The sequence below is a fragment of the Loxodonta africana genome, chromosome 6, assembly GCF_030014295.1.
Source record: "Loxodonta africana isolate mLoxAfr1 chromosome 6, mLoxAfr1.hap2, whole genome shotgun sequence".
NCBI lineage: Eukaryota > Metazoa > Chordata > Mammalia > Proboscidea > Elephantidae > Loxodonta > Loxodonta africana.
In genome coordinates, this window is record NC_087347.1 from 80,737,126 (window position 1) to 80,749,883 (window position 12,758).

The following is a 12,758-nucleotide window of genomic DNA, read 5'->3' on the forward strand; positions in this document are numbered from 1 at the left end:
ACAAACTTGGGTACATATACACAATGGAATAGTATACAACAATAAAGAACAATGATGAATCTGCTAAACATCTCACAACATGGATGAACCTGGAGGGTATTATGCCAAATGAAAGAAGTCAATCGCAAAAGTACAAGTACTATATAACACCACTATTATAAAAACTCATGAAAAGGTTTACACACGGCGGAGGGGGGGCGGCGGGCGGGGAGAGAAAAACAGTAACTTGACAATAGATAAGTGGTAACTTTGGTGAAGGGTAAGACAGTACACAATAATGGGGAAGTCAGCACAGCTTGACCAAAATAAAGTCATGGAAGCGTTATATACACATCCAAACTCCCATAAAAACTGGGTTACTGGGCTGAGGGCTGGGGGCCATGGTTTCAGGGGGACATCTAGCTCAATTGGCATCATATAGTTTGTAAAGAAGTTGTTCAACATCCTACTTTCGTGAGTAGTGTCTGGGGTCTTAAAAGGTTGGGAGTGGCCATCTAAGATATGTCTACTGGTCCCTCCCCGTCTGGACCAAGGGAGAGTGAAGAAAACCAGAAACACAACGGAAAGATTAGTCCAAAGGACTAATGGATCACAAGTACTGCAGCCTCCACCAGACTGAGTCCAGCACAACTTGATGGTGCCCAGCTACCACCATTAATTGCTTTGACAGGGATCACAATAGAGGGTCCAGGGCAGAGCTGGAGAAAAATATGGAATAAAATTCAAAACTCATAAAAAAAGAAAAAAGACTTACAGGTTTGACAGAGACAGGAGGAATCCCAAGAGTGTGGTCCTTAGAAGCCCTTTCACCTCTGTACTGAAGTCACCTCTGAGGTTCACCCTTCAGCCAAAGATTAGACAGGCCCATAAAATACACAATAATACCCATAGCTCAACTATGTATATGAGACTAAATGGGCACACCAGCCCAGGGGAGGGACAAGAAGGCAGGAGGAGGAAACTGGACAAATGGAATTGGGGAACCAAAGGTCGAGAAGGGGACAGTATTGACACATCACAGGGATGGCATCTGATGTCACAGAACAATATGTGTATGAATTGTTCAATGAGAAATTAATTTGTTGTGTAAAACTTCATCTAAAGCACAATAAAACAAAAACACGTTTGTTAAAATTTTATATTTAGTAATTAGATTTAAATTTAAGGTAAAAACAAAAATCTAAATCCTCTACTTCATATTTCATAAAAAGAATTTATACATATTAAAATTTCTTAATCTCCTAAATATCTTTTAATTTGCTTTTTTTTTTCTTTTTTAGCACTTTTATATGCAGAGTAAATGGTAATTAAAATGTGCAGGATGACAAGATGGAGCAAACAGTACTTGTACCACCAGGACCTGACAGCTTCACCTTCTTCACCAGAGAATCTCTTGCGGCTATTGAAAGACGCATCGCAGAAGAAAAGGCTAAGAATCCCAAACCAGACAAGAAAGATGATGATGAAAATGGTCCAAAGCCAAATAGTGACTTGGAAGCTGGAAAGAACCTTCCATTTATTTATGGAGACATTCCTCCAGGGATGGTGTCAGAGCCCTTGGAGGACCTGGACCCATACTATATCAATAAAAAAGTGAGTGTTTTCTGTCAGGCATATTTTGCTGTTTATTGCCTACTGCATACCTTGGACTGTTACATCACTAACACATGGTGAATCAGTAGTCTTAAGTACTCATCTGTTTAAGAAGTGACACATATTTGCATATATTTCATGCATATATATGAGAAATAAATTGATTAAGCATAAGAGATTGAACTGCCCTGAACGTACCTGATACCAAAACCAAACCCATTGCCGACTCATAGTGACCATATAGGACAGAGTAGAATTGCCCCATAGAATTTCCAAGGAGCAGCTGGTGGATTTGAACTGCTGACCATTTGAAGAGCAGCTGAGCTCTTCAACTACTGCACCACCAGGTTTCCATCTACCTGATAGATACCTAAAAGATAAACGTAAATTGTAGGCAGCTAATTTAACAAATTAAAAAGTCCTCCCCCAAAATTATGGACTTTCTGCACTTGGAAATTCTGAAATCAGTTTTAAAGACTTCGTGAAATTTTGGTATTTCTCAGAGAATAAAATACAGTCCTATAGGGTTTTCAATTTCAAGTCACGTTGCAAATAATAAATCAGTTATTATCCTGAAGCACCTTTTTTCACTTGAAAAAGAACATTCCTATATGAAATACCATTTTTAGAAAAAATTCGCCTTTTGGTAGAAATGTATTGATATTGATAAGAATTTTAATAAAAAATGTCATTTAAAGAGCCCATAAATGACATTTGAGTCCATGCATTTTTCTCTATCCATGCTTAAAATTTAATGCCTTGTATAAACACTTAATCTTTCATTATAATAACTGTGATTTCACTAAATCAGAAAGAAAAGCATAGAAAAAGATAAAATGATTATTATACTGATTCCAGGTAAAATTTGATTTAATTTCAACATTTTATTGTTTCACCTGACACAGAACACGCTTTTTAGCTCTGGGTAGAAGTGTAAGGCACAAAATTTTTATTATATATGCATATACCCATTGCCGTCCAGTTGATTCCGACTCATAGAGACCCTATAGGATAGAGTAGAACTGCCCATAGAGTTTCCAAGGAGCATCTGATGGATTCGAACTGCCAATTTTTTGGTTAGCAGCCACAGTATTAACGACTATGCCACCAGGGTTTCCAAAATTGACCTTAAGCAATTGAAATTTTTTAGTTGGACATGGGCCTTAAATAACCTCAGAAACTTTTAGGGACTATTTTTGTAGAAAGTTAGTCCTCATCAAATATATAATTTTGGTAGTTTTAACAGAAAGCATTTGAGACCATTTTGTAAATCATATTCTCATTGGCTGCTGCCAGTCTCACAAAAGGATGAGCAGGACTGTGTTCAAAAAATTTTCTTTTAACTTTTCAGGGTATAGCCAGTTTAAGTATAATCTACTTTCTCGTTTTAAAAACTGGCTTGTTCGTTTTACAGTAAAGAGATAAGACCAGTTTTCCATAAATTTCATTTTCTTTAATTTAACTTTTCTTTTTAGCACCCTGTTGTCAAATCCTAGTAGGAAAAAGAATAGCCATTTCATAACTGCCATTTAGGTTATGAGAAGTTATTTAATGCACTTTTGCATTAAATCAGTCCTTTGGAAATTAATGTGGTATCTGAAAAGCCAAAGCCCAAATCTGTTGAAGTAGACTACAAGAGTTTTATTTGTGTAAAGAAAGAAAAAGTGCATAAATTCCAATTCTTCAAGCATTTTAGCTTATTTAAAATTACTTTGTTATTGATGTGTTCCACACAGTAACTCATTCCCACCACTGAGGGTGTTAACTTTATTTAAAGCCATTGGACACATCCAGACAATTCAGTCTGCTCCCTCTATACACTTTTTTATATTTAACAACATATTTAATATTTACATTTATATATATATAATATTTAGCAATATCATGCAGGCATTTTTCTAAGTGCTTAACGCATATTAACTCATTTAATCCTTTCATTAGGCTGTTAGATAGATCCTGTTACACATTAGGCTATTAGACAGACCCTATTATCATTCCTGATTTCAGAGGAGGAAACTGGGATATGAAGAGGTTTATTGACTTGTCTGAGGGCTGGGCTAGTGGGCTCCATCCTCAGCGACACTTCACTACCACCAGATATTAGCCCCCACCTCGCTCATGCAGTAACCACCATCTAGAAATGATTAAAGCCACCCCAGAGTCTACCCTTTCAACAAACAGGGATGCAATTTAGCATCCCAGCTCTTGTGCTGTGTCCTTGTTTGTAGAACAATAAATGAATGTTTTGAGAAGGACCAAATCAATGCATGTAGACAAGGACACTGATTCTTCACATGGAAACCAGCATTCAATCAATGTTTTCTTTTAAATTAAAGACCTTTCAGACTGATGAAAGTTATTGTCTTGAGAGATTGTCCCCAACTAAAACAATCCACGGTTGGTTTATAATGAGCGCCACGTAACAAAGACGATACAAAAGCAGTGAAAAATAAATTATATATACCCTTTCAAAATGTTAAAAGGAAGACCTTAAAACTGAGATTGAAAGACCAACTCTGCTGGAATGACTAACCAGCCAAATTCTTGTGCTGAAGTAAACCTTATATATTTTGCTAGGTTCATATCCAAACTTACCTTTAGCATCTTCTGTCCTTATCTTCAAATGCACATTGTGTGATGCAGGAGAAATGTTTTGGAAGAAGTCACAATGTGCAAGTAGAACAACCTGATAAGAGAAATATTTTGTTATTAGGAAGTTTTTTCCCAAGGTAAGGCACATCCTTCTCTTTGACATTGAGCTAACGTCAGACAAGTCTTCAAGTGTAAGTCACTCAACAGCAATTCAAATGAAACTTTTTATAGGACCGAAATACTTAAAAACGAATATGGCATGCTTAGAACACTACTACGTGCTTGCAGTTCCCTTCTTTTGTATTTTTATGTTAAAACTTTCTTCAAGTTCCATGTGGATTTTTTTCAATCTTAGTTTTCATTCAGAGTTGGATTATTTTGGTATTGAGTAATACCCTTAAATTGTGAATTAATTTGTTCTGACTGAAGTTGGGACATTTAGCAAATTCTCAGTCTTTTAAAAATAGTGAATATTTCTTCCAATTTTTTTTGATGAGTAATTTTATTTTAGTGACTTCACTGTCTGAGATTGGCAGGGTGATCATAATTAAAACAATGCTGTAGACACACACAATACTCCCGGTGTAGCTAAAGGGTCTAGAATAGTGGAACTGTCACTTGTGGAAATGTTTCTTGGGATGAGACATCCCACTATGCTGATATGGGGGAGGGGGGTGAATTTGTTTGGCGGAGTGAGTTAGAATATGTAGACATTAGTTAAACCAAGGTCTTTCCTAAAGTTTAACTCAAGTATGATAATTAATTTGTCATTTTAATCAATATACAAAGTCTGTAGTTTCTTAATAATACATAGAATTAAAAAAGTAGGCAGACTATAAAAATAGTTGCAGAATCGATCCTTTATATTGCGCTTTACAATAAAGTGTAGTGATATACATACAAGAAATTAGCATGAATAGAAACAACACAAAACCACACTGAAGCTCTCCTTGATCTTTTACAGAGACAATGTCAGTGAGCTTATGAAAATGTACATCACTGCTGATCATGGCATGTGCCCACCTATTTTTATCCTTTTTGACCCAGTTTAAAATGTGCAAATTATAGAATGTTCAAATATTCTATCTAGTAAAATTGTTAAAGTAGTTTAAGCTATGATCAATGATATTGTAGTAGTACCAAACCAAAATCCATTGCCGTCAAGTCAATTCTGACCCATAATGACCCTATAGGACAGACTAGAACTGCTGCCATAGGGTTTCCAAGGAGCAGCTGGTGGATTTGAACTGCCGACCTTTTGGTTAGCAGCCAAGCTCTTAACCACTGTTCCACCGGGGCTTGAAGAAATATTAGCAACCACCTCATGAACATTCCTGGCACATGAAAGCATGAGAACGTGATTGCAGGTTGGTTCCTTTTGTTTGTTTATTCTAGCTGTGTACCAAGGCACATTTTAGCTTGTGAACACACGTTTTTTTTCCGTTTGGGATTTTTTTTTTCACCGTTTCCTTTCATAGCTTGGTTTGATTTTGCACCATTTGACTATACATTCAGATTCTTCACCCACTCTTTGTTACAGAACACGTCCCCCTTCTCGTTCTTCTCAAAATTACAGATGTCTCATTAGTTTCCATGGAAGGAAATATCCTTTTGACAATGTTGCATTTTACTGGAAACAGGGTGAGGTATTTTAGGTCTGTAGTAGAAATAGGTAAGTCTATTAGCTATGAAATGTAAAAAATATTCATTACTTGATTGTCTCATGGACCATTTAAAAATGACTTATACCTTTGCATCAGCTGCTCTAAAGAGATGGTTATCCTCTCTTTAATTGGAATCCATGAGAATAATACATGAACTTGTGATTTCCAATTCATTCCTGGAATGCAATAGCTACAGAAATTTTTATAGTTCTTATATTGGGTAGAGAGAGTTGTTTGTTTTGCTTTTGATTGAGATTAGGGAATTTTTCTTACAAAAGTAATTTAATAAAAAATGGGAAAAGTAGATGATAGTTAAAAGCTTATGACTCCATGGATTGTCATATGGACAGTCCCCAGTTTACAAAGATTTTTCTTTCATGTCATTAGCTCTTCTAGAACTACCAGTTACCCAGGCTGATTCCATCTGAAGCACCAGAGTTTGCCTTCAGAATCTTTCTCCATGCCATACGAGTTCTATTATTACTTGATATTTCTTCCTTATGCCCTTTTCTCCCTCTTCACTACCATTCTCTGTCTCAGAAATGATCCCAAAAAGATGATGTTGGTGGTAAAATAATTGTTAGAATTTATCGAGTAGCTGCTCTATTGGTTTGAGATAATTCAATAGGAAGTGATGAAACCCCAACTGAAACTAGTTTTAGCAAAAAAAAAAAAAAAATTGTGGGGCAAATTTGGTTTCAATATTGATGGATCCAATAATGTTGTCAAGATCCAGTCCTTTCTCATTTTTGGCTTAACTTTCTCCTTTGCTGGCTTCATTCTCATTCTTCATTCTCAGGCAGAGATAGCTCCCAATAGCACTAAGCAAGCATTCTGCAACCTAGTAACCTCAAGAGAAAGGGCTTGCTGCTTCTTCAAAAGTAAACAGCAACAACAGAAATAAAATAAATTATAAACATATATGTGTGTGTATAAGCCATTGCCCACTAGTCAATTCTAACCCATAGTGACCCTAGAGGACATAATAGAACTGCCCCATAGAATTTTCAAGGAGAGGCTAGTGGATTTGAACTACCAACCTTTTGGGTAGCAGCTGTACCACTTAACCACTGTGCCACCAGGGCTCCGAATATGTGTGTGTGCGTGTGTGGGTGTATTTGTTATTGTTAGATGCTATCGAATTGGTTCCAACTCATAGCGACCCTATGTACAACAGAACAAAACACTGCTCGGTCTTGTACCATCCTTCCAATCTTTGCTATGCTTGAGCCCATTTTTGCAGCCACTGGTCAGTCCATCTCATTGATGGTCTTCCTCTCTTTTGCTGACCCTCTACTCTACTAAACATGAAGTCCTTCTCCAGGAACTGGTCCCTCTTGATAACATGCCCTAAATATGTGAGACGAAGTCTTGCCATCCTTGCTTCTAATGAGCATTCTTGCTGTACTTCTTCCAAGACAGATTTGTTCCTCGTTCTGGCAGTTCATGGTATATTCAATATTCTTTGCCATAGTTCAAAGGCATGAATTCTTCAGTCTTCCTTATTCATAGTCCCCCTTCACATACATATGAGGCTGTTGAAAATACCACGGCTTGAGTCAGGCACACCTTAGTTCTCAAAGTGCTTTTTAACACTTTAAAGAGGTCTTTTGCAGGAAATTTGCCCAATTCAACGTGTCATTTGATTTCTTGACTGTTGCTTCCATGGGTGTTGATTGTGGGCTCAAGTAAAGTGAAATCCTTGACCACTTCAGTATTTTCTCCATGAATCATGATGTTGCTTATTGGTCCAGTTGCAAGAATTTTTGTTTCCTTTATGTTGAGGTATAATGCATACTGAAGGCTGTAATATTTAATCTGCATCAGTGCTTCAAGTCCTCTTCCCTTTCAGCAAGCAATGATGTGTCATCTGCATATCGAAAGTTGTTAATGAATCCTCTTCCAATCCTGATGCCATGTTCTTCTTCATATAGTTCAGCTTCTCGGATTGAATAAGTAAGGTGAAAGGATGTAACCCGGATGCATACTTTTCCTGATTTTAAGCCATGCAGTATCCTCTTGCCTCTTGGTCTATGTACAGGTTCCACATGAGCACAATTAAGTGTTCTGGAATTCTCATTCTTCCCAATGTTATCCATAATTTGTTATGATCCCCACAGTCAAATGCCTTTGCATAGTCAATAAAACATACTAGACATCTTTCTGGTATTCTCTGTTTTCAGCCAAGATCCATGTGACATCAGCAGTGATGTCCCTTGTTCCATGTCCTCTTCTGAATCCAGCTTGAAGTCTGGCAGTTCCCAGTCAATGTACTGCTGCAACCATTTTTGAATGATTTTCAGCAAAATTTCACTTGTATGTGATATTAATGATATTGTTTAATAATTTCTGCATTCTGTTGGATCCCCCTTCTTTGGAATTGACACAAATGTGGATCTATTCCTGTCAGTTGGTCAGGTAGTAGCTGTCTTCACAATTTCTTGGCATAGATGTGAACACCTCTAGTGCCGCATGATTTGTTCAAACATCTCAACTGATGTCCCATCAATTCTTGGAGCCTTATTTTTCTCCAGTGCCTTCAGTGAAGCTTGGGCTTCTTCCTTCAATATCATCGGTTCTTGATCATGTGCTACGTCCTGAAATGGCTGAACTTTGACCAAGTCTTTTTGGTACAGCGACTCTGTATACTCTTTCCATCTTCTTTTGATGTTTCCTGCGTCGTTCAGTATTTTGCCTATTAACACATTGCCATCGAGTCGATTCTGACTCATAGTGACCCTAAAGGACAGAGTAGAACTGCCATAGAGGCTTTCCAAGGAGTGGCTGGTGGATTCCAACTGCCGACCTTTTGGTTAGCAGCCAAGCTCTTAACCACTGCACCACCAGGGCTCCATTTTGCCCATAGAATCATTCAAAACTGTAACACGAGGCTGGGATTTCTAATTCAGTTCTGTCAGCTTGAGAAATACCAAGCGTGTTCTTCCCTTTTGGTTTTCTAATTGCAGGTCTTTGCCCATTTTATTATAATACTTTCTTTATCTGAGGTATAGCCTTGGCTGATGAGAGCCCAGCTGGGTTCCTCCTTTGGGAATATCTCCTCCACTGTCTCTACTCCCACCATCCCCCCCCCCCCGCCGCCTTTCACCCTGCTAAAGCCTAGGGACATCTAATTTTGTGAAGACTCTCCTATAGATACAAAGTACTGGCTTTCAAAGTTCGTTTTTTAATTCTTCTTTGAGCTTAAAGCAGAGATAAAAAACTGCGAGGCATTGAGCCCACACATAGTTTGTTTGATGTATGCAATGTTTAAATTTTTGATTTAGCTTCTGACACTTACAAATCAGGAGATCACACACACACACAGCCCACATCAGTGCAGACTTATGACTTCTCTTGAATGATCAGATCTGGCATCACTGACTCATATCCCAAAAATTGCCAGGTACCAAGCGACAGGCCTGACTTTGGTGGGCATTTTAGTCTGTTATCTCTGACTTAACGGCCACACGTGTAAGGAGGTGAAGGCTGGGCCACAGGCAGATAAGTGTGCCAGGTTGTTCTTTAGGCTGCTTATACCTAGTCTAAGGGAAAGTAGAGTAAGATTTGGAGAAGAAACATTTTTTTATGTTGTGTGCTTACTTCAGAGTCAGAGAACCTGCAGAAAGGCTTTTCATCACTCAGTGAGCCAGAAATGGAGGGAAATGGACAGAATCCACAGGTTATAGCAAATGGAGAAGTAGGTGAGGCCATCCAGAGAGACCTGAGAAAAAAATGGAATATCTGCCATAGGACTGACCCAGAATAAGAAATGTCCTTAAAACCCACTGCTGTCAAGTTGATTCCAACTCATTATGACCCTAAAGGACAGGGTAGAACTACCCATAGGGTTTCCAAGCCTGTACATCTTTATGGAAGCAGACTGCCACATCTTTATCCCGGTGACCTTTTGTTTTGCAGCCCAGCACTTTAACCACTGCATCCCAAGGCTGTTAAATATGTCCCTAGAAGTGTGCAATAATAGGAATCTCTTGACCTTCTATGCAGTTTTTCACACTCACACCTTTGAAGCTTCTCTCCTGTTGTCTCATGGCTTTCATTCTATCCTTCCTCGCCCTTCCCAGTAGCTTGGAGCTGGAAAAGGTTGATCCTACTTCTGAATAGGACATAAACCAAACTTGTTACCAATGAGTTGATTCCGGCACATAGTGACCTCATAGGACAGAGTAGAATTGTCCCATAGGATTTCCAAATAGCACCTGGTGAATTCGAACTGCCAACCTTTTCATTAGCAGCTGAGCTCTTAACCACTGTGCCACCAGGGCTCCTAAATAAGATATAACAAAACCCAGTGCCGTCGAGTCGATTCCGACTCAAAGCGACCCTATAGGATATAGGGGCAGGAAATTTTCCTAGTCCTACTCTCTGGCCTACACCAAAAGGGGAGTTGTGGATCTGACAGCCCAACTTAGAACTCTGTTACCATTTTCATAGTGACACTTTCTTATATGTGGTGATAAAGTTCCACAGCACTATTAATACAAAAGTGTATTTCATTAAGTTACATAGGTTTATTTTGGATCTGGCTAGATGCAGATAAAGAGATATAACAATATAGTGATACAGAGATAGATACAACTCTTTCTGTGTGAAAATGTGTTCCATGTTCCAACAGTTAACTTCCACATACATTTTTGAAACACATCTCGTGTATGAGTTGGAAATTACCTTTGTTTTAAACTTTAAGACAAAGGCATAAATTTTATCAACCAATACTATACACTACACTTTTTATGTTCATGTTCATTGCTAACCTTTGTGTATTACTTCTTACCTTTGACAGTAGATTTACTTTAAGAGCAGGCAAGTGCAGTAAACTCAGAATTTGGCCTGTTATTTGACAATTTTTTGATGTTTAGATGAAACACAAAGATAAGGTTTATGTTTAAATTATGTATTTCAAGGCACATGGTACACAGGTTGAAATAAACTCAAAGGAAATGGCTACGTTTAGAAAAAGAATCTGGAAAGCTGTGGCTTTTTATATTCAGTGTTCATTTTGGGAAAAAATTATAAACAAATCACTTTCTATATAGATTTTTAAGTAGTAATTTCTACCAAAGTATTGATAATAAAATTATTTCCTTATTGACTCTACAGAAAGGATTTTAATCCTTGTGTACAGCATGATCATTGATAGTTTGGTTAGCGTTTAAAATCACTAATAAAAAACAAGATTCACAGCCCTGCTATTGCAGAATCTTCTGAGATATTTATTAACAGTACAGATTTCTAGGCTTCAGAATCTGACTTACAGAGTTGGAATCGTAATACCTCTATGAGCTAAGTGTATTCTAAGTGTATTTACTCTCTTTTTTCAAATGAGGCAATTGAGTCAAAAAAAAGTTAAATGTCTTGGCCAGGATCGCATAGCTAAAAGGCAGCAGAGCCAATTTTTGAACCCAGGAATCCAACTCCACAATATGCACTCTTAACAACTCCACAAGATAAAACAAATCCTACTTATATTTTCCTAATGCTGCTTTCCATATCATTAAGCTGTTGTTTCTATGTAACTATCTTCTTGGTTTGTCTTTAACCAGGAAATACTTTTACTTAGTAAGGGCTGTCGAGAGAGAGAGAGAATGACCTAGCTGAATAAAGAATGATTTAAATCTAGGTCTGGGTTATCCAATACAGTAGACATAAACTTATGTGGCTATGGTATTCATGAAATATGACAATTCCAGATTTCAAGAATTTAGACTTAGTATAATAAAAAGGACGTAAATATCATAATAATCGTTCATGTTGATTTCATCCTGAAATGATAATATTTTGGATATATTGGGTTAAAGGAAAAATAACTAAAACTAACTTCACCTGCTTTTTACTTTTTTAAAATATGGCTATTAGAAAATTTAAAATCGTATGTGTGGCTAAGATCTGTAGCTCACATCATGTATCTGATGGAGATTGCTGGTCCAGGTAAACCTGCACTAACCCTTCTAAATTTTCTTCTACTGGTATAGGTAGTTGACTGAACAGTTACTTGTTTCTAAGTTTCTTGGGGGTCATGACATACATCTTTGATTTCTCTACAGACTGTAGCACAGAGCTATGTAAATACTGTACCAAATATTTGATATATGCCTTTCAAATTGAAAATAACAATCGGACCTAGAACTAGGTCTACCCTGCTTTCCATGTGCCTGCAATGCACACATATATTTAAAAAGTATCATAAAGGCACTCAATGAATATTACTTAATACTGGTAACTATCTATGAAAAGGTAAGTGACAAGGTGGGCCAACACCTAATATATGAGGATTTACTTTCTTTGGTAAAGATATCTGTAAAGTGGTATTTCCTATATAGAATCTAGTCTCTGATTCAGTCACAATGCCATGTTGGAAATTTGTTCTGAGGCAAAAATTTCTTCCCATGTTAGAATTATTTCATGAATTTCTTACATTCTTTTGCACATTTGCACTTAAGGCATTTATTATTTGGCTCTGTAACAAATTAACTTATGGACAGATTTTAAGAATAATCATAGATGCGGCTGAATTCTACCAAAACACAAATTCTTGGCACTGGCAGTTGGAGCCAGTCATACCCTATGCATGTCCAGATCAACACTGGGCTGTCAAGAGTAGCCTATTTCAAACTGGATGCTACTTTATCAGCTGTATCTGCTCTACCATCAATTTTCAAGTTTTTGTTTTGTATTGAAGTGACTTAATACAATAAAAATTATCCCCAGGAGTAGGGTTAATCAAATTTTTGTTGAACTAATTAGATTTTCTTTCTTTTTTTTTTTTTTTTACTATAAACCCTGGTGGCGTAGTGGTTAAGTGCTATGGCTGAAAACCAAAGGGTCGGCAGTTGGAATCCGCCAGGCACTCTTTGGAAACTCTATGGCACAGTTCTACTCTGTCCTATGGGG

At 37.4% G+C, this 12,758-nt stretch overlaps 1 protein-coding gene across 1 annotated transcript in view; it reads left to right on the plus strand.

Annotated features, from left to right (window-relative positions):
• The first annotated feature begins 799 nt into the window (after positions 1–799).
• Positions 800–12,758, plus strand: part of SCN1A (sodium voltage-gated channel alpha subunit 1) — a 94,645-nt gene continuing 82,686 nt past the window's right edge. Inside the window, exon 1 of the mRNA XM_064287043.1 lies at positions 800–1,593. Coding sequence (XP_064143113.1) covers positions 1,330–1,593 — 264 coding nt within the window. The 5' untranslated portion in view covers positions 800–1,329. The remainder of the gene's footprint in view (positions 1,594–12,758) is intronic.